The 26,720-nt window shown below is 42.0% G+C and overlaps 2 protein-coding genes across 5 annotated transcripts in view; both read left to right on the top strand.

Annotated features, from left to right (window-relative positions):
* Positions 1 to 12,030, top strand: part of PDE11A (phosphodiesterase 11A) — a 406,615-nt gene extending 394,585 nt beyond the window's left edge. For all 4 annotated transcript variants that reach the window (XM_053215318.1, XM_053215319.1, XM_027055428.2 and 1 more), the window contains exon 20: positions 9,990 to 12,030. In XM_053215318.1, coding sequence (XP_053071293.1) covers positions 9,990 to 10,145 — 156 coding nt within the window. In that variant the 3' untranslated portion in view covers positions 10,146 to 12,030. The remainder of the gene's footprint in view (positions 1 to 9,989) is intronic.
* Positions 12,031 to 20,110: 8,080 nt separating this feature from the next.
* Positions 20,111 to 22,610, top strand: LOC106989843 (tetratricopeptide repeat protein 30B). The gene has a single exon (XM_015088298.3). It carries the CDS (start codon positions 20,111 to 20,113, stop codon positions 22,106 to 22,108), a length of 1,998 nt encoding a protein of 665 aa, XP_014943784.2. The 3' UTR covers positions 22,109 to 22,610.
* The last annotated feature ends 4,110 nt before the right edge of the window (positions 22,611 to 26,720 follow it).

The following is a 26,720-nucleotide window of genomic DNA, read 5'->3' as shown; positions in this document are numbered from 1 at the left end:
CAGAGAGAGTTGGCATCTACTGTTAGCATTCTCTGAGTCCCCATAACATGGCAGGCTAAGAATGACCAACCTTTTAAAGAGTCTCTTTGGCAGACTCTGGTTGTTCAAAGAGAATGGAGATGACTGCTAGCTGATCTCTGGCCCTCATTAATTTGGGTAAAGAGTACTGCCCAGTGAGTGTCAGCAGCAACTTTGTGTGCTGAGGAAGCTGAGACTTCCTTATGCCAGCCATCAGTTCAAAGTCTGATAGGGGGTTTCAATCTCAGGTTATTTCTGGGGGCAAAAGTCATAAGGCTAGAGCCCTTTGAAGACCATTGCATTCTAGCCTGGGAAGAACCCAGTAGGACACAGTGCCTGGCATAGGTATGTGTATAACATATGTACATGGTTATTATTAACTTTCTGACTTGAGCAAATTACACACTAAAGATTTATTTTAAAGCTGGTATCATTTTTTTTAACGTTTATTTATTTTTGAGAGAAAGAGAGAGAGCATGAGAGGGTGGGGGGAGCCAGAGAGAGAGGGAGGCACAGAATCTGAAACAGGCTCCAGGCTCTGAGCTGTCAGCACAGAGCCCGACGCGCGGCTCGAACTCACAAACCGTGAGATCATGACCTGAGCCGAAGTCGGTCGATTAACCGACTGAGCCACCCAGGCGCCCCTAAAGCTGGTGTCTTTAATGTGAAGGTTTAAAAACATTTATTCAAAGTAGTCCTGGCTTGCTTCTGTGTTCACCATCATTGTTTGATTATTTGTTTTTCAAAGCAAGTTTTAAAAACTGCTGGAAGCCTCCTTTGGCAGTTAATACATTATCTTAAGCAATTTAATGCAAATTAATTTTTACACAACCTTGAGTTTCAGAGGCCATTGAACTGGGGAGGGAAGGAGTGGGGTTTAGGAGGAATCTGTTTGCTGCCTCCCATCTGGACCCCACAGCCAGCTCCATCTGCTCTCACATGTAGTAACTAACACTTCGGCGACTCCCCTGCCAAACATACCATGCGGAGTTCGGCTTATGATTTTCTACTCAGGAAAACGTTAAAATGCATAGAAAGATGTGAACTGCAGGTTTTCTAGAAAACTTGATGGGCTTATTTTGGCATTTCAAAACTCTGCTTTTGTAGCATAACCCAAGCTTTTCCTTGGGTTTTATGAGGTTTTTTTTTTTTTCTCTCTCTCTTCTGTTTTGTTCCTAGATTTTATTCTCTTCTAATACCATAATTCTCTTTTCAGGTAGGGTCCTTCCAGCACAGTCAAATCAAATGGAAGCCACTGAAAGCCTCAGGGTAGAGAGTGATGAGCTGGGATCTGTGGCTACAATGTGGGCAGTTAATTGGACAGGAGGAAGGGGAGGGCAGGCAGCCAGGTTAGAGCCGTTGAGAAGATGATGGTGATCTAAACCAGGGTTGTAGACATGGCAAGAGACTGACACACAACGACACTTTGGGCACAGGGTTGACAGGACTCGGTGACCAGTTGGATGTGGGGGGAAGAGGGAGATGTCATGGATGACCCATAGATTTCCATCTTGAGCAGTTAGGTGGAGGTGATGATGCTCAGCTCTCTGACACAGTAAACCGAACAGCAAAGGAAGGTTTGGACGAAGGCGATGAGTTCAGTTCTGGACAAAGAGTTCACTGCCTCTGACCCTTGCAACATGATAGAAGAGTAGGAGGCTGGCAAAGCCAAAGACGGTTCTTAGCCAACTGCCACAGGGCAGCCCGGCATGTAAAATTCAGGAATGTGTCAGGTTAAATCATGAATAATCTTAACCTTTGGGAGCCCAGAAAGGTAGCGGCTGAACAATTGAAGAGTGTGGATTTGCTCCCACAATTGGCCACTTCTTTCCGAAGTCACATACCTTAAGGAGAAGCCTCCTTTGTTCCTCCTGAGACGCTCTTTGCACGTGTGACCATCCAGGCACATGAATTCAAGGGAGTCTCAGGGCCTGCCACCACTTGCGTGCTCTCTTGCCCTTCCTGTTGAGAAGGTCTGAGCAGAGATGACACCAACTGGTCATATCACCAGTGGTTTTCCATTTCAAAACACCAACCCCAAATGGGCTTTTGGACATTTTCACTCAGAAAGTAAATAATCATGGTAGTAAAGTGATCATATCTTCATGACAGGGATATCACCTCAGATAGTCAAGATGGGCTCCAAGTCTAATTTTATATTTTATCAAAAATTGATATTAAAGAAATCCTTTAAATTCATTGTTTTCGACCATGTATTGTACTCCTTAGTTTCCGAATATTTCTCTTGGGTAAGGTGGAGATGGGGGAAGGCAGAAAATACTAACTCTTAGTGCCAGCACTCTGAATATATACAATTTGACCACAGGACGTGAAAACATCTCTCTTTGGCCTTTCAAAAAAATAAATGAAGAGTCAGCTCAGGTAACTCCCTCAAAGTTTTGAAAAGGTACTAATGACATAGTTGGACATTTTCAAATTCAAAGACAAATGTGGTTTTAATTTGCTGGTGTTCCTTTATGCTCCCCGCCCCCTTCCAGTAACAGAGTATAGGAGTAGTGACCTGTTCTAAGAATGTGGCTTTCTCTTTGTTTATTCCCTTGTCCCCCATGTGCCCCACCTATTCAGCAGTTGGGTTCTAAGAAGGGATTGTGGTCAAGAGTAAGCACACACTGGGCCAGATGATAGCAGACGTGGATCATGATGGCTGAGGGAAAACAGGGCCAGAATCTGACTCCCAGCAACTTGGCAAGCTGATAAAAACATGGTCCCAGGGATAATGGTAATAAGAGAAAATACTATATTCATTTCCCAAGAGGGTCATTCTGGGTTTGTTTTTACAGCAGGATTCTGTAGCAGGTCAGAATGTCCTGACCCTGCTCTCAGCCACTGGCCGCTCTCCTAGACTCACCCCTTCTTCCTGCCACTGCTCTGTGGGCAGAGAGGGAAGACTCTTGTTCCCTGGAGTCACTGTGGTAGGAACTAGAGTTACAAAGATAAAAGGCCTTATTTCCACTCTCCATGGGAGGTCATGGGAGAGTACTCAAAACAGCTATTTCAAACCAGTGATAAGGGATTTCCACCGCTGGCCATGATAGAGTGACAGGGGGGAAACCATGGAGCAGATTAAGTTCTACAGACAGTGGAAACAGGCAGCATGCAGCACAATATGGAGATTCCTGAGAGAGGGGAACGAATGGAGTGAGCCCTACGATGATCTTAGCTTACTCCTTACTACTGGAGACAGCTTCCAGGCAACAGCACAGGGAGAGAATCCCAGCCAGGGCCCAGTGGGCTCAAGGAGTTGAGGAGGCAGAGTCAGGGGCCTGTGGAGCCCCAGGGGCTGGAGTTCCCAGGGAAGAGGACAAGAGAAGAGATAGTCACACGAGAGAGAGTTCCAGAGATCTGCAGAGCACCCCTATGAGTCTTCAGTGCTGTTCACTACATGCATGCGGGGAAACTGCTGAGGCTGAGGAAAGAACAGCAAAAGGGAGCAAATGGAATAATCCTCAGAGCTCCCACAGGCTGGGGAATCGTCCATGCTCCCCCAGGCAGAATATTAAAGAAAAACGTTGAAATATATGAGGTACTGGGTCCGGTTCTCAGAAGGTTATTGTCTCAGTAGTGGACCCAAATGAACCCGACTAAAGGCTGCTCTGGACCTACCTAGCAATGCTTAAAAGCAAACCTCAGAGGACCAAATAATTTCCAAGTAACCTAACTGCATTCCAGAACAAAACTGAAAAATGTTTAAAGAAATGCAAACATAAATAAATAGATAAGCAAATAAAAATCCATCACCCAACAACATAAAATTCACCATGCCTAATATCCAATCAAGATTACCAGGCATGCAAAGAAGCAAGAAAACTTGGCCTGTAATAATGAGAAAAACCAATCCATACAGACTCAGAAATGATACAGATCATAGAATTGATAGAGAAGGACATTAAGACACTTATTATGTTTTATATGTTCAAAGGGTAGAGGAAAGACCAAGCATGATAATCACAGTCATGGAAGATATAAAAAATGCCCAACTCAAACTTCCAGAAATGAAAACTACAGTTTTTCAGAGGAAAACTACAAGAAATGGGATTCACAGCAGATTAAGTTCTGCAGAAGAAACAGTGTCATAACAACAGAAAATTAGAATTTGGTCCCTCTCCTCTCTATACTCCAGGTACTAATTTCTACACAGTACCCTTGTGCTCACTCAAGCATCATAATAATATTCCACAAAGTTTTGATTTCACTCTGTCTCTGAAAGAAACATCTGAAATGATAGGAAAATCAACTTAATTATACACATACACACATATACATTATACATATGTATAAAGTATCATATGTATACATATATACATATGCATATGTATATATTTTTTATATGTGCTTACATATACATAAAATGTTTCGCTTTTAATGTTTATTTATTTTGAGAGAGAGAGAGAGAGTGCCTGTGTACACATTGGGAAGGGGCAGAGAGAGAAAGAGAGAGAGAGAATCCCAAGCAGGCTCCACACTGTTGGCACAGAGCCCAACGTGGGGCTCAAACTCAGAGAGTGCAAGATCTTGACCTGAGCCGAAATCAAGAGTTGGATGCAACTGACCCACTCAGGCAACCGCATAAAACATTTCTTTTCCTTTTTTTTTTTCTTTTTTTCTTTTTTTTGTTCAAGTTAGTTAACATACAGTGTAGTCTTAGCTTCAGGAGTAGAACCCAGTGATTCATCTCTTATATATGACACCCAGTGCTCATCCCGAAAAGTGTCCTCCTTAATGCCCATCACCCATTTAACCCATCCCACCACCCACCTCTCCTCCAGCAACTCTCAGTTTGTTCTCTGTATTTAAGAATCTCTTATGTTTTGCCTCCCTCTCTGTTTGTAACTTATTCTTCCCTTCCCCTATGTTCATCTGTTGAGTTTCTCAAATTTGACATGAGTATTGTCTTTCTCTGCCTGACTTATTTCCCATAGCATAATACCCTCCAGTACCATCCACATTATTACAAATGGCAAGATTTCATTCTTTTTCATCACAGAGTAGTATTCCTGTGTGTGTGTGTGTGTGTGTGTGTGTGTGTGTACCACATCTTCTTAATCCATTCATCAGTTGATGGATATTTGGGCTCTTTCCACAATTTGGCTATTGTTGATAGTGCTGCTACAAACATTGGGGTGTGTATGCCCCTTCAAGTCAGCATTCAAATCAGCATTGTTATATCCTTTGGATAAATTCCTAGTAATGTAATTGCTGGGTCATAGGATAGTTCTATTTTTAATTTTTTGAGGAACCTCCATACAGTTTTCCAGAGTGGCTGCACCAGCTTGCATTCCCACCAACACTGCAAAAAGGTTCCCCTTTCTCCACATCCTCGCCAACATCTGTTGTGGCCTGAGTTGTTAATGTTAGCCATTCTGACAGGTGTGAGGTGGTATCTCATTGTGGTTTTGATTTGTATTTCCCTGATGATGAGTGATGTTGAGCATCTTTTCATGTGTCTGTTTGCCATCTGGATATTTTCTTTAAAAAATGTCATGTCTTCTGCCCATTTCTTCACTGGATTATTTGTTTTTTTGGGTGTTGAGTTTGATAAGTTCTTTATACATTTTGGATACTAACCCTTTATCTGATATGCCATTTGCAAATATCTTCTTCCATTCTGTCGGTTGCCTTTTAGTTTTGTTGATTGTTTCCTATGCTGTGCAGAAGCTTTTTATCTTGATGAGGTCCCAATAGTTCAGTTTTGCTTTTGTTTCCCTTGCCTCCGGAGACATGTCAAGTAAGAAGTTGCTGCAGCTGAGGTCAAAAGTTGCTGCCTGTTTTCTCCTGTAGGATTTTGATGGTTTCCTGTCTCACATTTACATCTTTCATCCATCTTTAATTTCTTTTTGTGTATGGTGTAAGAAAGTGGTCCAGTTTCATTCTTCTGCATGTTGCTGTCCAGTTCTCCCAGCACCATTTGCTAAAGTGACTATCTTTTTTTCCATTGGATACTCTTTCCTGCTTTGTCGAAGATAAGTCGGCCATATATTTATGGGTCCATTTCTGGGTTCTCTATTCTATTCCATTGATCTATGTGCCTGTTTTTGTGCCAATACCATACTGTCTTGATGATTACAGCTTTGTAGTACAGGCTAAAGTCTGGGATTGTGATGCCTCCAGCTTTGGTTTTCTTTTTCTTTTTTAATGTTTATTTTTGAGAGAGAGAGACAGAGCATGAGTGGGGGAGGAGCTGAGAGAGAGGGAGACACAGAATCTGAAGCAGTCTCCAGGCTCTGAGCTGTCAGCACAGAACCCAACATGGGGCTCAAACTCATGGAGTGCACGAGATCATGACCTAAGCTGAAGTCGGACGCTTAACCAACTGAGCTACCCAGATGCCCCATTGGTTTTCTTTTTCAACATTACTTTGGTTACCCAGGGGCTTTTGTGGTTTCATACAAATTTTAGGATTGTTTATTCTAGCTCTGAGAAGAATGCTGGTGTTACTTTGATAGTGTTTGCATTGAATGTGTAAATTGCTTTGGGTATTATCAACATTTTGACAATATTTGTTCTTCCAATCCATGAGCATGGAATGTTTTCCCATTTCTTTGTGGCTTCTTCAATTTCTTTCATAAGCTCTCTGTAGTTTTCAGCATACAGATCTTTTATGTCTTTGGTTAGGTTTATTCCTAGGTATTTTATGGGTTTGGGTGCAATTATAAATAGGATTGATCCCTTGCTTTCTTTTTCTGCTGACTCATTATCAGTGTATAGAAATACACCCAATGCCTGTATATTGATTTTATATCCTGTGACTTTGCTGAATTCGTTTATCAGCTCGAGCGGTTTTTTGGTGGAGTCTGTTGGGTTTTCCACGTAGAGTATCAGGTCATCTGCGAGGAGTGAAAGTTTGACTACTTCTTTGCCAATTTGGATGCCTTTCATTTCATTTGCTTGTCTGCTGAGGCTAAGACTTCCAACACTATGTAGACAATTGTGGTGAGAATGGACATCCCTGTCGTGTTCCTGACCTTAGGGGAAAATTCTTCATTTTTCCCCATTGAGGATGATACTAGCTGTGGGCCTTTCATATATGGCTTCCACATAAAATGGTTCTTGAAGAATACACTAAGTTTGGTTGTCTCTAGGGAAAGAAACTAAATGTCTGGGGGCAGGGGATGAAGGGATATTTTACACTGTACCTTTTGTACCCTTTGTATCCACTGGACTATGTGAACATATCGCTTACTCAAAACATAAATAAAATGTGGAATAAACCCTACATGCTGGGCACCCTACATGAGTGTGAATGGAATCATGAAGAAAGTGGGGTCCCTCAGTCACTTAGGTGACTAGATGCCCAGGGCTGTCCCAGAGCAGGCAAGTAAGTACCCAAGGTGTCTGTGGTGGGCCAGGCAGAGTGGACGTGAGTTTGGGAGCCCCCGTGATAGCCATATAGTTGCCCCAAGGATAATAAGCAGCACATCCCAAGTTGGGTTTTTAGGTCAGTCTCAACGCTGACCTACACTTGGAGCAGCACATGAGTCATCAGTCCTACCCTGCTCAAGTACATTCTGGCTTCAAGGACCATTAGGTAGAAGTTACAGGGATATAGATTTCACTTCAATGTAAGAACAACATTCCAAAATCAGAACAACCTGGGAGGTAGTTAGTTCACTGCCTGTGGGCATGTTTAAACACTGCAATGGTCACACTGCAGGGATGCCACAGGAGAGATTCAGCATCCGCGGCTGATGGCACCATGTACATCTACATAACTAATGTACATAACCTTTCTAGTTGCTCTGCATGTATATGGAGACTGAGCAGACAGGTGATAAGTGTCCCCTTTCTCTTTTGCTAAGTGATGAGGAAGTCAAACGAGACAGATGTTAGCATTTGCACAGAACTCATCAGGTGTCACTTGCTGATGAGAAGTTTGTAGGAATATCCATATCTTTCTAAATAGTGGGAGCAATTATCTTACTGATGGCACAGGATGGGATTTTTGCTACTTTTGCCTAGACCCAGCACCTGCCAGAGGAAAATGATATTCTAGTATAGCAATTCTGTGTTTAATTAAAGAGAATATGAAATAAAGGGAAGGAAGAATTCTGAGAAATATGTACCTCCCCAAAAGTTTGGAGTTTTTTGTTTTGTTTTGTTTTGTTTTGTTTTTATTCACCACAAAGGAAGCAAGAGGGAGAACAAAGAGCTAGATAAAGGAAAGAAATGTCTGTTTGGGGCTAAGCCAAATAAACTTAAATGGTTTAAGGAATAAATTGGTGGAGTAATTCGAATCATGGGCAGGTGCTATGAATGTAATTTAGTAAATGCTCGGGAACCTGCCAAGGAAGAGAAAAATGTGTTGCTTTTGAGATCATTTCCCAGCAGCTTCATAAAAGAAAACTGATTACAGGAATTTAATAAGTAAAACAGAGCCAGAAATATAGTAATCAAATGAGTTTTTAATTACATTTCAGGCAGAAAAAAATTCCAATTTGTGCTCCTGGGATTAAAAAAAAAAATAAGTTCTAGAGAAAAGCTTTTGTAGCAGGAAAATAATATAAACACTAATTTCCATAGGAATTATAGTAGTCAGTTTAATTAAAAGGCTCGATCAGAGTGACGAGGAGCCAGTGCCAAACTATACTAAATAAAACCATGGCATTCGTTGCTACCCTACACTATCATCCAAAGAAAAACACTGTGCAATGAATAGAAAACAGTCACCTGCATTTTTCTCAATAAAGAGGATTTTGATCACTACCTGAATTTTATTTTCATATATGAAATATTTTCATATTTCACTAATACATCTGATTTGAAATTAAATGTTGGTTGGTGAGATAAATGTCACTCTTGAGGAATATGCTCTAAGAGACATCAGTGTGAAGGGTCACCACTTCGGCCAGGTTGGAGGGCTCACAGCTCAGTAGCGTCCCTGGTCACCTCTAGTGACGCCCTCAACATGAAGGGCTGTTCTTTGTTGGGAGGCTTTGCTATCAACCACCCCCTAACCACAGGCCCTGCTTGGAGAAGGTTGTTCAGGAGGTGTGCTGACATTGCAGTGGATTTGTTCCCCTTGGGATGAATGCGCCACACCTGCAAGTGTCTACAAGGACCAAGGGTATGATCTGTGGCCACAGAACACAGACCCAAGGCACAAAGTGGGAGCATTCCCTTTCCATGGGCTAATACCGGCACAACTCCATGACCCTTGCTTTATTCATTGCTCTGTTCCACGACAGCGGTTGGAAAATTATACTATTAGGGAGTAGGGGACTCTTTTTCAAAGACAACAAAATTAAGTAAAAAAGAAAACATTTAGGAGAGTCTCCTGCAAATAAGCCCCTGGATTCTTGGCCTCTGGCCTCTGCCTGTGTGTCCCCCTCCATCCCCTCGCTGCAGCCCAACCCCTCTCTTCCCCACTCCTTTTTCTCTTGTCTCGCGTCCATCTTCATACATGTTCACATGCCAGTCTGTTCATTTAGCACAGCTCCCAGATCCTTAGCTTGAAAAATGAGCACCTTCTCTTCTCTTGGGATGTTATCTGGCCTTTCTTATTCAGATGAGTCCACCCAGAACCCTCCCCTCCTCCGTGGTGGAGCCAATGGTAAGTGTATCTTAGTAAAGCTTTAAGTTCATGGTCTGTTGAGATCTGGAGTGTCCAGAGCAGGCAACAATATACATAAGTAGGCAGGTGTGAGCCGAGTATTTTGTGTCCTGTCTTGTCTGGATATAGATTTAGAACAGGATCATAATCTAATGGGCTAGCACCCTGGGAGTAGTACACAGCCACCCTGTCTTACTTTTTTCATTTTCTGCACAGGCTCTATTAATGCAGCACGATGGTGTTACATGCATGTTTACTTCTTGCCAATAGCTCGGGTTTACCAAAATAATCATCACATTTCATTTCTTGCAGCCAGTGTCCTTCTCCTCACAAGGGAAAGCTAGAAAACCATGTCAGTGACTCGGGTTCCTCTCTCCTCCACCTTTTTTTTGTTTTATTTCAGGCGTTGGTGAAGGTCAACGTGAAACTGAAGCCCATGCTGGACTCGGTGGCAGCGAACAGAAGTAAGTGGGAAGAGCTGCACCAGAAAAGGCTGCTGGTGCCGGCCGCCTCACCCCCGTCTGCCAGCCTCGTGGCCGCTGGGGAAGACAGGAACTAACCCTCCAGCTTAGCTGCCGCTGCAAAATGACTGCATCCTGAAGGGCCAGCTTCGGGCCAGCCCACGTCATCCTTTTGTTCCTTTAAGCTCTGGCAGAGTCTCTTGGTTTGCACCGGGAAGCACGGCCTGGGCTTCCACCTTTAAGTGTGGTCCGCGGAGGAGAGTGCGACGGGAAGGACAGAGGAGGTGGGGGGGGAGCCCGGCCCGGGGCGCTCAGCTTCCCCTGACAAGCACACGAGCACACGTGGGAGAGGTGCTGGGCAGAGGACCCCACACCAGAGGACAGCCGGCCCTGCTCATGCCGAGCCCAGTGGCCGACGGAGCCCAGAGCAGGGAACGCGCCATTAGCGCTGCTTCACTTTGTATCCAGCTCTTCTATTTGTTACAAGCCAAGCAATGCCTGCCTTTGCATCCTCTCCTGAGTGCCCTTTTGTGCCACGCTGTTCCAAGAAGCCCAGTTTGTATCCTGTAGAGGTATTTTATTTTTATCCTAAAGCTTCTTAATGATGGATTAGAGCCTTTAGAATTGCCTACCTAAAAAATAAACCATAGCATCCTTACCAATACTGGTCAGTCCTAGTTTTCCCCTAAAAAGGCCCATAATAGGAAGATAACAAATGCGTTTGTTTGTGTGACTGGTATTTATACAAGATTCATAACACTGCATTGGGATTGCGGCCCCCTTTTCCACTTTTTAAAAATTCACCCTTTGTTGTAGACCAAGTCTTCTCCCAGAAGGAATGGATTAATAGGCTTTAATTAAAGGAGGGATGAAAGGAAGTCCATAGCTGGATTCACCACAAGTGACCCATGAACACTTAGGAACTATTTCCAACCGCGAAGACATTTTACAGGCCACAGCAGAGCCGCGGAGAATAGTCACAGACTACCTTGAGTTCTCTTAGGGATTGGTTTTTATACACCATCGAAAGCTCCTACTGATACCAACCTAAAGCCAAATGTGGTGGTTGCCAATTTTTAAATTTTTCCTTAAGTATAAGAAAGAAATAACAGTCTGGCCAGGGGACAAATATGCTCTAGGAGGCTAGGTTTATAATAATAAACTATATTAAATCGATGCAACGACTAGAAAACTGCTTTGCTCCCCATTTGACCTGAGAGATTGAGGACATGGTTTGACTTGTCCAAAGAATGCTGGACTAGAAGCTAGACCTACGACTCTGGCTTTGGCACCAGTTATTGGGTGACTTTGGACAAAACACCTAACTTGTCCCAGCCTGTTTCCTCATTTGCTGAATGAGATTACATTAGGAAGTGATTTGCAAACATGTTTAACCTTAGAACTCTTTGTTCAAAAAAATCTTACAAGGAATCTCCGAGATATAAAACATCTAAGAGCTGAAATTCTCTGTTTGAAGCCAGGTTGGGAGACCCAGAACCTGCAAATTCTCCTCTTTGGTTACAGACATGGTGGTCCGTAAAGGAGCTCCAAGGAGTTGGACATCCCTGGACTAGATGAACGGTGAAGTCCATTCCAGCTCTGAAAAATGTAAAGTTCACAAATCATTTTTGTTCTTATGGTTACTAGTCAGTATCAGTTATTAACTTGACTACTCAAATATTAAGGAAATAGGGGCCAAGTTACACAAGGAGTATTGTTTCCCTGGCACATAGTAGACATTCCAAAAATGTTTTAAGAATGGGTAAATGAAAGGGGCGCCTGGGTGGCTCAGTTGGTTGAGCATCCGACTTCAGCTCAGGACACAATCTCACGGTTTGTGGGTTCGAGCCTCACGTTGGGCTCTGTGCTGACAGCTCAGAGCCTGGAGCCCGCTTCGGATTCTGTGTCTCCCCTCTCTCTGTGCCCCTCTCTGTCTCTCAAAAGTGAATAAAGGTTTTTAAAAAATTAAAAAAAAAAAAAGAATGGGCAAAGGAAGGTTCCAAAACCAAAGAGAGGGAAGAACAGGTATCTATCTGTAGGGAAGACATAAGATTTCATGCGGCAAGAAACAAAGTCAAAGAAAATTATAAACCAGGCAAAGAGTGGGGGAAAAAGAGGAAGATGAGGATGAGAAGCAAAAGACACCCAAAAAAGAAAAGACAGAGACTGAGGCAGATGGTAAGAGAACTGCCAAAGGCCAGGTAAACATCAATCCAAACAAAGAAAAATGGTGCTTCTAACCCCAAAAAGGAGGATACAGAATCCTGTCACCAATTGCTTAGAAAAGAGAGTTATTTGAGCAGGGAGGGGTTTGACAAAAGAGAGGAGGGAGTGGGAACCTAAAAATTCATGTTCCTGGCCACCATTTACAGCTGTCTCTGCAGCGAAGACTGGAGAATCTAGAGGAAAAAAACGAGTGTAGGAAAAAGTGCCTTCACAGAGCAGGTAAGAGGAGGCTGCTCAGATTTATGGATTTTATTAAGCCAGTTTTCTGAATCGCTCTGCTCTAAAGGAAAATAGCTTCTGCCCGGCTGTCTCCCCTCCTTCAGGTGAGGAACAAAGAGGGGGTGGAGCTGGGGACAGACCTGGGTCCTGTGTCTGCAGCTCAGAAGCACTGCAGGTGTTTCCAGCTATTATGGCACACCATGTTTATATCACAAACGGGAATTGAAAATCAGCCCATGTGAGGCAGAGATGAACCCACATCTGTTATCCTCCCCAACAATAAATAAATAAATAAATAGCCCAGACAGACGGATGCCAGTCTATCTAGAGCAAAATTTTAAAGCATGTGCTTTATGATAAAACTAGACCCAGGGTCCGATGGAGACTGCAGGCAGCTATGAGCACCCGAGCCGCCCTGAACGTTGATGCTACACATTGCTAAGGGGAACATAATTTATAGCACAAACCCTACGGCTTCCACTAAGGTTGAGCTTTCGTCTCATTCTCTTGCCTTTTTATTGGCTTCACTGCACGGTTGCCAATAGCAACATCCACTGGTAGCAAGGGGAGTTCAACACCATTGCAATCTGCCATACACTGGAGCCCTGACAATGTCAACCATCAATCAAGTAGCTGTTTGTAATTGCCTCCATCTATTTTTCCTGTCTTAAGGTATCTTTCCTATTGTGGGTCAAAATTCAGAAACTGCTGACTAATGCCATGGGTCCATTCCTCGGAGACCATGAAGCAGTGGAAAAGGACAGCAGCACCCTCCCTGTGCAACCCCAGGGGTGAGAGGCTGAACACTTGGGTGTTTGAGGTATTTTCAAGCCCTTTTCTAAATAAGGCATGATTTTCCAAGACTGAGAGGTATGTGTGATTATCTATATATTTTGCTTTCCTACAATAAAGAGACATTTTCTCAGTCTTTATCATTAATGGTTGTTTCCTACTGGAGGAAGGCATTTGAAATGTGAGCCTTCTTATAAAACCTTCAGCTGACCAGACTATGTTTGCTTCCTTGGGGCTCCTGGCATTAATGGCTGAAAGGACTTCATCCTACCTTCTCCACATGATATGTTTTTTCAGACATGTTATTTATTTTCTTAGTAGTCGATATGTAGACAACACATGCACAACCCACAATGTAGCTTATGATACTGGCCAGGAGAGAACACGTGCAAACTACAAAGGTCACCACAGGATGCACAGTAGACAGGCCCTGGCCCCTGACTTGGCCACCAGTTTGACCTGTTCTCTTGGGACCCTCCAGGTCTTGGGTTTTGCACCTGTAAAATAAAAGCACTGGCTTTATTCGGTTCACTTCTACAACAGAGGACCAACCTGTATTTAATTAAAATATTTTCCACATAATTGTCTTACTTACTCTTCTCAAACACAATAGGAACAAACCTAAAGAGGTCATCTTCTCTCCAAAGACAAAATAAAAAGTTACATATATGAGGTAGATATAAAACACCCCTACCACATATATGTCTGAGCCTGCCTCTAGTGATCATGAAAGATATGGTTGTCAGTACAGCTTTTTAAAAATGTACCCTTTTACTTCATAAGGGACAACTTTAGATTATCTCATAGCTAGATATCCCATGAATGGCAGTTGGTTTAATTTAGAAGTCAATTTATAAAGTGAATCAAGTGAAATTAAAATTGCATGTGTTTTTTATTTCTAAAATCTGAGATGTCTATACATTTCCAGGTATTTTATATTTGCATACACGTAGGGTTGGGTTAGAAATAATCTTTAAATTTTTGTTAGGGCAATAGCATATCATCTAATATTAATGCTACAGGAATTCAGTTGCTTTTTTCATGTATCAAAATTTATCATACTTTATCCACTTACCTTAGGTCATTAAACAGAGTCTGCTCAATTTACTTTGCAGTACAATTATTTTAAAATCCATTTCTCCTGCTGACTCTTAATGAATTGCAGAAAGGTAAAATACATCTCACCCCCAGTAATAGTGGGAAAAACTCCTTTCAAGCAAGACAGAAATCTAAACATGTTAGGGAAGATTTAAATCTAAACAAAAATGTCTGGCCGAGAAAAAATAAAAACTCCAAGAGAATTCATTAAACAACAGAACAAAACCTAATTTAGGACCCTAAAAACTCCGGCAATGCCAGTGCCGTGAAGTCTCACTGTCTGCTTCAGAATAACAGTCTCTGAAACAGCTGTTCTGCCACTTGCTGTAAAGAACTCCCAAAACTCAAATGTAGCAGGAAATTTAAAAGTTGGGTCTGGCTACAAGAAAGCCAGAATTTCATAAGTTTCATAAGTGAGCAGTAATAGATTAAAACACAGGGAGGACAGAAACAAGATGAAGCGTGTCCAGGGAATGTCACGATGAGCACAGGTTCAGCAATGCCCGGTGTCCTGCTTACATTGTTTGCGTTACTACCTTTTCCTCAGCTATCAATTTTGGGTTACATCTTCCCTAATTTAATTATGAATGTTCTTGCATATTTGGCACATCTCTCAACAGGGCTAAAGATTAATTGTTTCTGTGCAGCGTATCTATACCAATGTTGTTCAATGTATACAATGGTACAGAAATATGTTTATTAGGTAAATGAAGTATTTTCTGTGATAAAAATGTGCTACTTGAGGCCATGATTTATCTTTGTGTTCACTTTCTATATGTATATATGTGTGTATTAGAACCTCAATTTGTTTTCTTTAGATTTATATTAAATCATGTTTACATGAATTAAAGGAAGGAAGGAAGGAAGGAAGGAAGGAAGGAAGGAAGGGAGGGAGGGAGGAAGGGAGGAAGGAAAAAAGGGAGAGAGGAAAGAAGGGAGGGAACGAGGAAGGAAGGGCATAGTACGGAAATAAGAGATGAGGTTTTGTTAAGTCTCATTCCCATGAGAGAAAATTGCTTTTGCCATTTTATTTTGATATACAATAATCTAAAAAGGATCCCCTCTGGATGTGCTTCCTAATTACTATTGTTTTACACAAAAGGAGGGAAATATGTCTTCAGCTGAATTGTTTGAAGTCACTGGCTTTGTACAGATTTGTCAGGCTGATGTTTCATTGTAATACCACATTACAGATTGCAAGCAATTTCACAGGCAACTAATTCATGAGTTTGAAACAGTCTGCTTTAAGAGACCTAACTATCTTGGTTTTTAATAAAATGCTTAAAGTTTTACTAAACCTCTGGAATAATCTTTATTTCTCTTGTGAAGGGTGATTTAAAGTCTGAAAGAGGAAAGCATGCATCTGATTACCTACAATTTAAATTTTGGCTGTGAATTTAGCCCATTAACCTCGATCTGTGATGTCTGCCCCTATGAGAGGGATACTGAGACATCCCTGTCCATGGTGCATTTTAAAGATGACAAAAGGTTCTTCGAGTTATTAGATTTTCTGGGGGAGAAGAATCTGTAGCCAAACGCGGGTTTCTGCGTCCCTTACAGACTGCTCGAATTTGCATGGGCAATTACACAGGGGGATCGCATCAATGCAGGGCTGCCGGCCACACTGACGCCATACAATTACACAACGGCTTCGGTGCTTAAACTTTAAAATTCTTACACCATTGTGCCTGTTCTATTAGAACAAACTGCAGCAAATGATCCAAAGCCAATTCAAAGGACTGGAGAGGAGGTGCCCAGGGGGAGAGAGGGAAGAGGTGCAGTGTGGCCCCTACTGGCCAGCCTAAGCAATCGCCAGCCCCCGCGGGCGGGCTGCTGCAACCACAGGCTTCCTTTTGTGCTTTGCAGTCCGTGGTTTTCCAGTGGGGCCAAAAATAAGAGTCACCTAATTCACAGAAGGGCTGTGAGGATTAATGAGGGAAGTTAGGCAAAGCAGGACCTGGTCCTGGTACAGAAAGTACTGTATAAACACAAGGCTTAGAGTAGCTCTTTGTTTGGATGGCGGATCGCTTTCTTCAAATACCAGTATCCACAGTTGTGCCTTCCCTACTAACTCCATTTATAAACTATAATGCTATTGTGTTCTCCCTGACAAGTTTAGGTAACAGTGCTAACACTGTAAGCACCTAAATATAAGCTACTTGATAAAAAAAAATAAGGTATATCCAAGAAAGAAATCTAATGAAAATAATAGAGCTGAAACCACCAGCAAAAAGAGAGTTCATAATGAGGTTAAATGTCTGAGCATACATGTCCCCAAGTATTGATTTGGTATACAACCTTTCCAAAAGTATTAAAAGATGGAAGGGATGCTTCTAAAAGTCAATTACATTACCAATTTGGTACTAATTTATTATTTTTCCCTGTTTACTGTTGAGAGGAAGCAAGGTAACTGAGCCCCTGAAACTGGCCATCCTGAAGAAAATAGCCTGAAATGAGAAGGGAAAAAAAATAACAACTGAAAAGTGGTTTTTTCAGAAGGTCTTCCTTTATCAAGAAAGATGTCTGACCACAGCTGTGGTAGTTGGGATGTTCAGAAATGACCGGTTTACCAACAGGACATGATCACACGTAAAGGATAAATAAGAAATCATACCTTCCAACTGTTTTACAAGAGAATGCCAGATTATATGTACAAATAGAATAGGATTTGATCATCTCATGCTTTGGCAGGCAGAAACATAAGCATATGAAGAACCAAACATCATGCTTTTAGCTCCTACACATTTTACCTGAATGGAATTCTTCTACATGGTGAACATGCCTTCCTTTTTGCAGCAAAATCCACCGAGTCCAACTCCATTTTCTCAAAGCCTAGTTTCTTTCAATAAGGCACTAAATCATTTTATTGCAACCACCAAATGCTTTCTTATTGCTAGCAATGGTACGATACATTTACTTTTTGATACATGCTCCAGTTTTCAAGATTCTGTTGGAAACAAAATGGTCTTTTATGACATTTTATAATATTCCACCCCATTTATTGCTTTCCAGAATTTCTCTCATTAATTAAAGGGCCTTCTTTCACTGCGGCCCCTCCCCCCTCCAAAAACCTAATCTATTCCCCAACTGCCCATCATAACTAAATAAAAGTCAGTCTATCACAGCAGCAGTGATGGTCATGCCAATTTCACAGTGTGATTTGTGCACTCATTTCATTTTGAAAATGACCCTGCCCTCCATCTGTCTAAGCCGAATGTCCTCCTTTTTTCAAGCCAGGCCTCGGGAACAGCAGCACATGAAATAAGGGGGAAGACACAGAGCGGCCTCCCTCCTGCCCTCGTCAGCTGCCACACTCACAGACAGGTACTAACACAAACAGGGGACCCCAACTGATGCCTGAAGGGATCCAAGAAATTTGGAGGAGAGCAGACAGTCCTATTTTTCATACATTTTTCCAAGAAACCATTTGCAGGTGAACGCTTTCATGATACAAATACAACTCTGAAAGAAAGACTGACAGACGAAAGATAAAAAGGTAACTTCCCATTTCTAAGTTCTGTTGTCTTATCTTGATTTAACAGTAACTTACCCAAAGTAACGCTTCATACATAAGGATCTTCAAATACTGAGCCTGAGTTTCCAAGGGACAAATGTAGTCAGGCAGCCATAAGGGTGAAAATCCTCCCACACCCAACCCTCAATTACTGAGCAGCACTAACCAACCTCTGTCAACCCACATACCTGCTGAGTTGAAGGCCCTAAAAGGGTGCACCAAGACATTGGGTTGAAGAAGTGTTAGAGGAGAATTAGAGTGATCCTCATTGGCTATGTTCTCAGGGTATCTTAGGTGGACCAGAGGCCCACTCAACACTCTGAAACGTGCACAGTTTGTTCCTTTCTTGGTATTCATGTAGTGGCAAGTTCCTCTTCTGGTCCCACTCGGAAGTTCACAGAGCTGCCAATTTTTCAGCAAGAGAGAAGACTGAATGAGTACATAAAGTCAGTTGTTTTCTGCTATGAACAATCACACACCTACAGAAGTCTCCGCCTAGATCTATCAGACGACTAGATGCTATACCACCCCCACTAATTACTTCCTAACATCTGCTCACAGCTGCAATTCAGATCTGGAAGTTCAAATTTCTACTGACCACACCAAGTTGGTTGGTTGGTTGGTTGGTTGGTTGAATGGAGAAAGGAAACTAATCTTCCATTATACAACTTGGCCCCAAACACTAGGCTCTTAGAAACTCATCTATAAGGGATATATGGAATGAGTTATTTATCAGTCGCTATTTCCTACTGAAAATAGATGTTGGATATCCTGGCACAGCTGCTAACTACCTAGCTCTGTGGTCTTAGGCAAATAACATAAAACTTTCCAGTACGCAAAACTTACCTTACATGTAATACGTAGAATATAGGGGTGGTTATTAAGATTAGAAAAAATGTGCATAAATGGTCTAATATGGCATACAATATCGCTGGTGTTGGGTCTAAAATTTATATATAGAAAAGATGCATGGCCAGCAAAAGTATAAAGGAGGGTGATAAAGGACTTGCATGGAAGTCTTTAAGTATATAGCAAAGATATGCTCTTGACAGTTTATCTTAAGGACTAGGCAGGCCAATGCAAATGGTAGAAGAGGAGTGGAAGGGCGTCTGAGTGGCTCAGTCAGTTAAGTGTCCGACTTGAGCTCAGGGTGTGTTTGAGCCCCACATCTGCTCTGTGCTGACATCTCAGAGCCTGGAGGCTGCTTCGGATTCTGTGTCTCCCTCTCTATCTGCTCCTCCCCCACTCATGCTCTCTCGCTCTAAAAAAAATACATAAACATTAAAAAAAGAAGACGACCAATGGAGATCTAGGCAGATCAAGAAAGAATAGTCTCTTCTTTGTACTGAAAGTTAGAGGACAGGGCAGGAGTCCCATTTTAAATGCCACCATCTATTCAGTAATAATTGTTCATGAAAAGAGAGGATTGGAGACCCTTGGATCTAAAACTGAGGATCTCAAAAAAAAAAAATTAAATTAAATCTAGCAAATGAAAAATAAATAAATAAAAATAAAATTGAGGATCTCACAGTACCATTTATGATTCACAAAACCTATGCTACACCACCTGTGGAAACGACAAAAATAGACTTTTGGTTTCTTCATATTACTTCCTAGAAATATGCCCTCAGGGCGGCTTCAAAAAAGAACCTACTCTAATTTCAGGGCACTACCAAGGATTCAGTCCACCTTTTCCTTCCTACTACTAATTTACAAGCACAAAACAGGAACCGACACCGTTTGTATATACTGCACCGTAAACAGCTAAGACAAGCATGGGATTTCAGACGATAAACTTTCCTCTCCCGAGTCAGACACCGAAACGACGCAAACGACACCAAGCAAACCCCACTAACATACAAACAACAGGGCGGTGAAACCCCCTCTCCCAATGCTTGTGAATCGGTCCCGCGAGACTAAACTCCCAGCAGGCAGCGCGGGCACGTTCCCGACTGCGGCGCGACTGCAGTGGTGCATGCCGGGAAGTGGAGTTTTCGTATCTCAACTGCATCGAAGCGTTTGTTTGGTCTTGCAGGACTCCCGGTCTTAGAAGCCTAAAGTCTTCAAGAACGAAATTAGTAACGGGAATTTCAGTGATGACTTTTTATTCCCATTGAGTTTATTCCATTACAAAGTAATCCCAGAACGAGCAGCTTTCCGTTTCCGGTGGGCTTGTTGCCGTGGTAACCAGCACGCACCACCAGCTTGGCGGTTATGGCCGGGCTGAGCGGCGCGCAGATCCCCGATGGGGAGTTCACTGCCGTCGTGTACCGGCTCATCCGGGATTCGCGCTACGCCGAGGCCGTGCAGCTGCTGGGCGGCGAGCTCCAGCGGAGCCCGAGGAGCCGCGCCGGCCTGTCGCTGCTGGGCTACTGCTACTACCGCCTGCAGGAGTTCACGCTGGCGGCCGAGTGCTATGAGCAGCTGGGCCAGCTGCACCCGGAACTGGAGCAGTACCGCCTGTACCAGGCCCAGGCCCTGTACAAGGCCTGCCTTTATCCAGAGGCCACCCGGGTCGCCTTCCTCCTCCTGGACAACCCCGCCTACCACAACCGCGTCCTCCGCCTGCAAGCCGCGATCAAGTACAGCGAGGGCGACCTGCCCGGGGCCAAGAGCCTGGTGGAGCAGCTACTGGGCGGGGAAGGGGGAGAGGACAGTGGGGGCGAGAACGAGCCCGATGGTCAGGTCAACCTGGGGTGTTTGCTCTACAAGGAGGGACAGTATGAGGCCGCGTGTTCCAAGTTCTTTGCGGCCCTCCAGGCTTCGGGCTACCGGCCTGACCTTTCCTACAACCTGGCTTTGGCCTATTACAGTAGCCGGCACTATGCCTCGGCTCTAAAGCATATCGCCGACATTATTGAGCGTGGCATCCGCCAGCACCCGGAGCTAGGTGTGGGCATGACCACTGAGGGCATCGATGTTCGAAGTGTTGGCAACACCTTAGTCCTTCACCAGACTGCCCTGGTGGAAGCCTTCAACCTCAAAGCAGCCATAGAATACCAACTGAGAAACTATGAAGTGGCCCAGGAAACCCTCACTGACATGCCACCTAGGGCAGAAGAAGAGTTAGACCCCGTGACCCTGCACAACCAGGCGCTAATGAACATGGATGCCAGGCCTACAGAAGGGTTTGAAAAGCTACAGTTTTTGCTCCAACAGAACCCCTTTCCCCCGGAGACCTTTGGCAACCTGCTGCTGCTCTACTGTAAGTATGAGTATTTCGACCTGGCAGCAGATGTCCTGGCCGAGAATGTCCACTTGACTTACAAGTTCCTCACACCCTATCTCTATGACTTCTTGGATGCCTTGATCACCTGCCAGACAGCCCCTGAAGAGGCTTTCATTAAGCTTGATGGGCTAGCAGGGATGCTGACTGAACAGCTCCGGAGACTCACCAAACAAGTACAGGAAGCAAGACACCATAGAGACGACGAAGCTGTCAAAAAGGCAGTGAATGAATATGATGACACTCTGGAGAAGTACATTCCTGTGTTGATGGCCCAGGCCAAAATCTACTGGAACCTTGAGAATTATCCAATGGTGGAAAAGATCTTCCGCAAATCTGTGGAATTCTGTAATGACCATGATGTGTGGAAGTTGAACGTGGCTCATGTCCTGTTCATGCAGGAAAACAAATACAAAGAAGCTATAGGTTTCTATGAACCCATAGTCAAGAAGCATTATGACCACATCCTGAATGTCAGTGCTGTTGTGCTGGCTAACCTGTGTGTTTCATATATTATGACCAGTCAGAATGAAGAAGCTGAGGAGTTGATGAGGAAGATTGAAAAGGAGGAAGAGCAGCTGTCCTATGATGACCCTGATAAGAAAATCTACCACCTCTGCATTGTGAATTTGGTGATAGGCACACTTTATTGTGCCAAAGGAAATTATGACTTTGGTATTTCTCGGGTGATCAAAAGCCTGGAGCCTTATCATAAGAAACTGGGAACTGATACCTGGTATTATGCCAAAAGATGCTTCCTGTCCTTATTAGAAAACATGTCGAAACACATGATCGTGCTTCGTGACAGTGTTATTCAAGAATGTGTCCAGTTTCTAGAACAATGTGAACTTTATGGCAGGAACATACCTGCCGTGATTGAACAACCTCTGGAAGAAGAAAGAATGCATACTGGAAAGAATACAGTCACATATGAATCCAGACAGCTAAAAGCTTTGATTTATGAGATTATAGGGTGGAATATATAGTGATGTCTGATAATGTCTTTTATCAAAAAATGGCCTTTATTTAGATTTGGTTTCCAGTTTATCAGTATTTATCTTTGGCATCTTCACATGTTACACACTGAGCCTTGAACACTTAAAATTATAATAACAAATATTCTGCTGGAGGGACTTTTCCAGTTAATTAAGAAAAGTATGGAGCCCATGTATAAGCTAGCTCACTTTTGTATTCCCTCTGCCAGTAGTCACCAGGTTTGCCCTCAAGCAACAATTGCTAGAGTAACATCTTTGTATAAGCAAGTAACCCTCAATAGCAGTTTATATCGTAATTTTAGGCTGTAGAAAAGGTGGCAAGAGCCAATGAATTGTTAGAGTGGGTATGTTTGCTTTCCTCTGGTGACTGCTATATAAATGATTGCTAGGCCATGGCTGGACTTTTTTTCAATCAGCAAATAAAGACAGGTCCATTGTGCCATCCCAGGATAGATTGTGCTATCCAATAAAACCAAATCTGACCTTAACTGTATACTTCCACTCCATTTTTTTAGTCCTATAACCTCTGGGTCTCAACAGAGTCAAATTGGACCTTGGCCTAAGGTCTTGTAAAAGAACAGGTACTAAATGGGTGAGAATTATTTTCTTGGTTCTTTTCAGGTTACAAGGTTTGGTCTGTGGCTTAAATTTTCTTCCATAATTTGGTTGATTGGTTGGTCTTAAATTTTATACACTATTTCCCCTTGCTTTCTATTATTTATTTTCCAGGACTGATTGTGCCTCCTTGTCAATAGTGACAAATAATCAAATGTAAATCTTTCTAATGTGTTCAGCATAGGAAAAAGTAAGCAGTGAACTGACAATGAAAAGACTAAGGTATGAGTTCCAGACTTTCCACAGTCAAGTTTTACCTTCAGAAATTCATTTACCCCTTGAGGCCCCACAATCATTTGAACTACTAGATGCTTTTTCACAATTACTTCTGGGTGTAACATCTGATTCTGTACAGCCATACAGAAGAAAGTTGACTGCTATAGATACTTAAGTGAGTTGGGAAAAAAAATACTTATTTTAAGTGAATGTTTTCTGGTATTTTGGCTTACAGTAATTTTAACCCATAAGGTAAATGTTTGTTGTTACTTTTTGTTGGATGCTATAAAATATTGATTACTGCTAAGAAATTTGGATTTTTGCCTTTTTTCTACTTGGAGCTTTTTCTTCTAACGCTTAACTATGAATGTATAAAAGGCAGTCCTTGTTCTCTGCTATGGTTGTGCATAAATTAAGAATTTTGTAAATATTTAGGCATTACTTAATTCCCTACCCTTTTAGTTTTACCCACTAATTTATATATTTGGCAGGAAAGGGGAGATTTGCTTTTCATTCTTCCCAAAACCGCTGTACCAAAAATGATGTATAAATGATACGTATTCCAGGAGTTTTATTATCAGGCTATTATGTATTTTTTAATCAATTATTCTTGAAATAATTAGAGCTTCTCCAGCCCGAGGTGAATGCCTCCAGCTGCCAGTCTGCCAGAACTCTGGAGCCAGAGGGCCAGGTGAGGTAAAGAGGAAACAGAGATGCAGCTATGTGACTTACTTCACAACCCACCTTGGATCCCCTTCGTGTCCAAATCTCAGTAGTTAATCAAATGTCTGCTGCCATTAAGAAAACAGAAGTAATGGATAACAGAGTGGAAGTAACAGATGCCAGAGCTACTTCTGTAACTAACTCACCAAATTGAATCATCAGTCCTCACACCCGTGTTTTATTTAATACTAGGAGGAGAGGTCATGCAGACTTTCCAAAAGGACAAAGCCACAATGAAAAGGAAGACAACCTCCAGTTTTTAATCCTTTCTCTTGGAGTATTTTCTTGTTCTGCCTTCAAAAGGTCTATTTAAGAGATAGTTGTGTTTACTGCCACAGAATGTATCACAAGATAAGAAATGGAAAATCTATCTACCTTCCTGCCCTCCTTTTCTTTCCCTATTTTACCTTTTATTTTCTCCCTTTTGTCAATTACAGGAACACTTCTCTGATAGCTGGCAGCTGAAGCCACAAGCAGATCTACCAACCTTTTAGCACTACGTGTCAGGTAGGTAGCACTGTGATTATCCAAGTGACTTTGGAAACCATAACCACGCCTTTTTGCAAACTGAGACAACACTTATCTATAAAGAGTGACTCTCAAATTGATAAAGCCAGAGAAAATTTTAAGAGGACTCACCAAAAACACTGGATCTGTATAATTTGCAGAACGCAGTGAGCTTTATTTGTACACTTGCAGTAATCATTACCTTTTTCTCTTTGACAGCAATAGAAGCACAGTGACAGAAATTTTAAAGAGTGAAGTATTTTCTAAAAAATGTTCTGTGACAATTGGGAATTAAATAGATTCTTAACTCTAAAGGAAACTTACTTTTCTGTAGCCATACTCATTTTATATTGAAAAACAGAGCCAGGCATTAGCCAGAAGGTAATTAATTGGTCATAGGCATAGTGTGGTCTTGTTTTAATATTCTCCTTGCAAGGGGGAGGGGAGGGTATGAGTCTTTACAAGGTGATTGCTTTACACTTGAATCCAAAAGAAATTGAGGTTCTTTTGGTTATTTAATAAAATCAGCTCCCTTGGATATTGGCCAAGATTGACCTATCACATATTGAAATCCTGTCTACAACTTCCTAATGTGTATATATTAGAAAAGGAATTGCCTTCATAGGGAAAAACTTTTAGAAAATAGAGTTCTGTATATATTTCTAGAATGAAAGATATGCATTTATTAGTTTAAATAGGACCTGCCAATAACTTGATTGTAAATATCATTAGGTGGACATATAAACTGAATCCAAGTCCTTGTTAAAAGTGAATTTGCACATTTGTGAAATTAAACACATCATTGCCAATGACTGGATCCCTCAGTTCAAAATAACAAATGACTAAAATTGTACTGTTCAAACAGGACCTTAATATGGTGCATGAAAAAACATTTATTGCTATTATGTTTCCAGTTATTTTAGTGCAAGAGGCAAATGCTTAAGATAAAAGACACATCACTAAAAGTTTTCCCAGCACTCGTGGCAACTGCTGTAAAATGTATGTCCACAAAGTGTCCACAGACTCTTGAAGAGATTGTCAAGACTCACCAGGAAATTATTGGCTGGTTGGTGTTTCTGTCTGTGCTGCATAAGGTCAGAGGCTATTATTCTGTGAAGACTCAACCTCTTGGTCTTAGTTACTCCCAATTTGACAAAGCCATGTCCTAGGGTTTATGCACTTCATATATGGAAAGGAGAATATATACTCTGAGGAAGATAAGATGTTTAGTTCATCTTTAAGTCAGGAAATACTATACTTATAGCAAGAGATTATCACACCCTAACACTGTAAAGCAAAAGAAAGCTTCAGGAATTAAATCATAACAAACACTTCTCCAAAAAAGATTCTATAATAAGCTAAAACCACATGCCCACATATGTTAAGGAGTGCCTTTCTTTGTATGTTTATTAGAAAGGCAAAACTTTTTCTATATTTAATACAGCATTTTTGTTTCCTGGCCTTTTGTTTTTGTACTTATTCATTACATTTAAACTGTTTTGACAACCTGCCGGAAAACAAAAGTGAGCTATCCATAATCTGACGAAGACACTGAAAGTAGTTACTAACCCTTTTCAGAAACTAAGGAGAACTATTTTTCTGACAATGTAAGATTTATAATGAGATGATTGGCAAAACTGTAAAATTATTCTAGAAATAATCATGTGAAATAAAAAATGGAAAATCATAAATGGACTCTTCTGTGATATTGTAGATATGACTTAATAGATTTTTTAAATCACAAATTGGGTATTATGATAAAAATTTGGAATGCATCCACAACAATGAGCCCAGGGCTCGCAAACCATAATAGGTCTTGCCCAAGGTCACAGCCAAATAGTGGAAAACCAGGATCCGAATCCACAGCTACTGGCTCAATTCCAGTGCTCTTTCTACTTTACCACATTCCACCTCTTAGGGTTTATTTTCCAAATTATTCTGACACTATCAATGCGAAGCATTTCTTTTTCCAGAGCTATGACTTTCATTACTTATGTTGCTGATTATTTAATGGGTGGTAGAATAAGCTTTTCCCAAAGAACTCTCAGTGAGCACATTCCAGCATCAGCCTAAATTATGGTTTCCAAATGTGTGCCACAGGGGACATGGGTGGGCACCACATATTGTTTGCAGCAGGCACAGATTTAGCTGTGGTACAATCTGGGTTGGGCACAAAGATTATTGACCCACCTGTTGTTTCATCAGCTCTTTAAAAAGTCACTTTTTATGATCCTTCTCCAAGGTAGTGATTTTCTTGTCTCCATTATGGTCTCTAGCCACCAACCACAGTAAAAACAGCTGTCAGAAGGCTTCCCTGCACCTCAAGTGCAAAGGGCTACGTATGAGGTACTTATTCAGAAATCATAGTAAAGGGCCAGCTGCTTCCACAGGTATTTACAGAGTGTTACCAGAGACTTTCGAGGCTCCATAAAGCTTTACCTTTACTTGCAAAATCCATTTGAGCCAAGACCTTAAAGGCTTACACTCTCCCACAAGATTGCTTACTCAGGTTAGCTTAGTTTTGGGGGAGGAAAAATTAAAA

The sequence above is a fragment of the Acinonyx jubatus genome, chromosome C1, assembly GCF_027475565.1.
Source record: "Acinonyx jubatus isolate Ajub_Pintada_27869175 chromosome C1, VMU_Ajub_asm_v1.0, whole genome shotgun sequence".
Taxonomy (NCBI): Eukaryota; Metazoa; Chordata; class Mammalia; order Carnivora; family Felidae; genus Acinonyx; species Acinonyx jubatus.
Note: the sequence above shows the minus strand (reverse complement) of the source record. Positions and strands in the feature narration are given on the sequence as shown.

What these genes read in the sequence shown, in the direction of transcription:
- LOC106989843 (XM_015088298.3), top strand. Translation starts at nt 20,111, where the DNA reads ATGGCCGGGCTGAGCGGCGCGCAGATCCCCGATGGGGAGTTCACTGCC.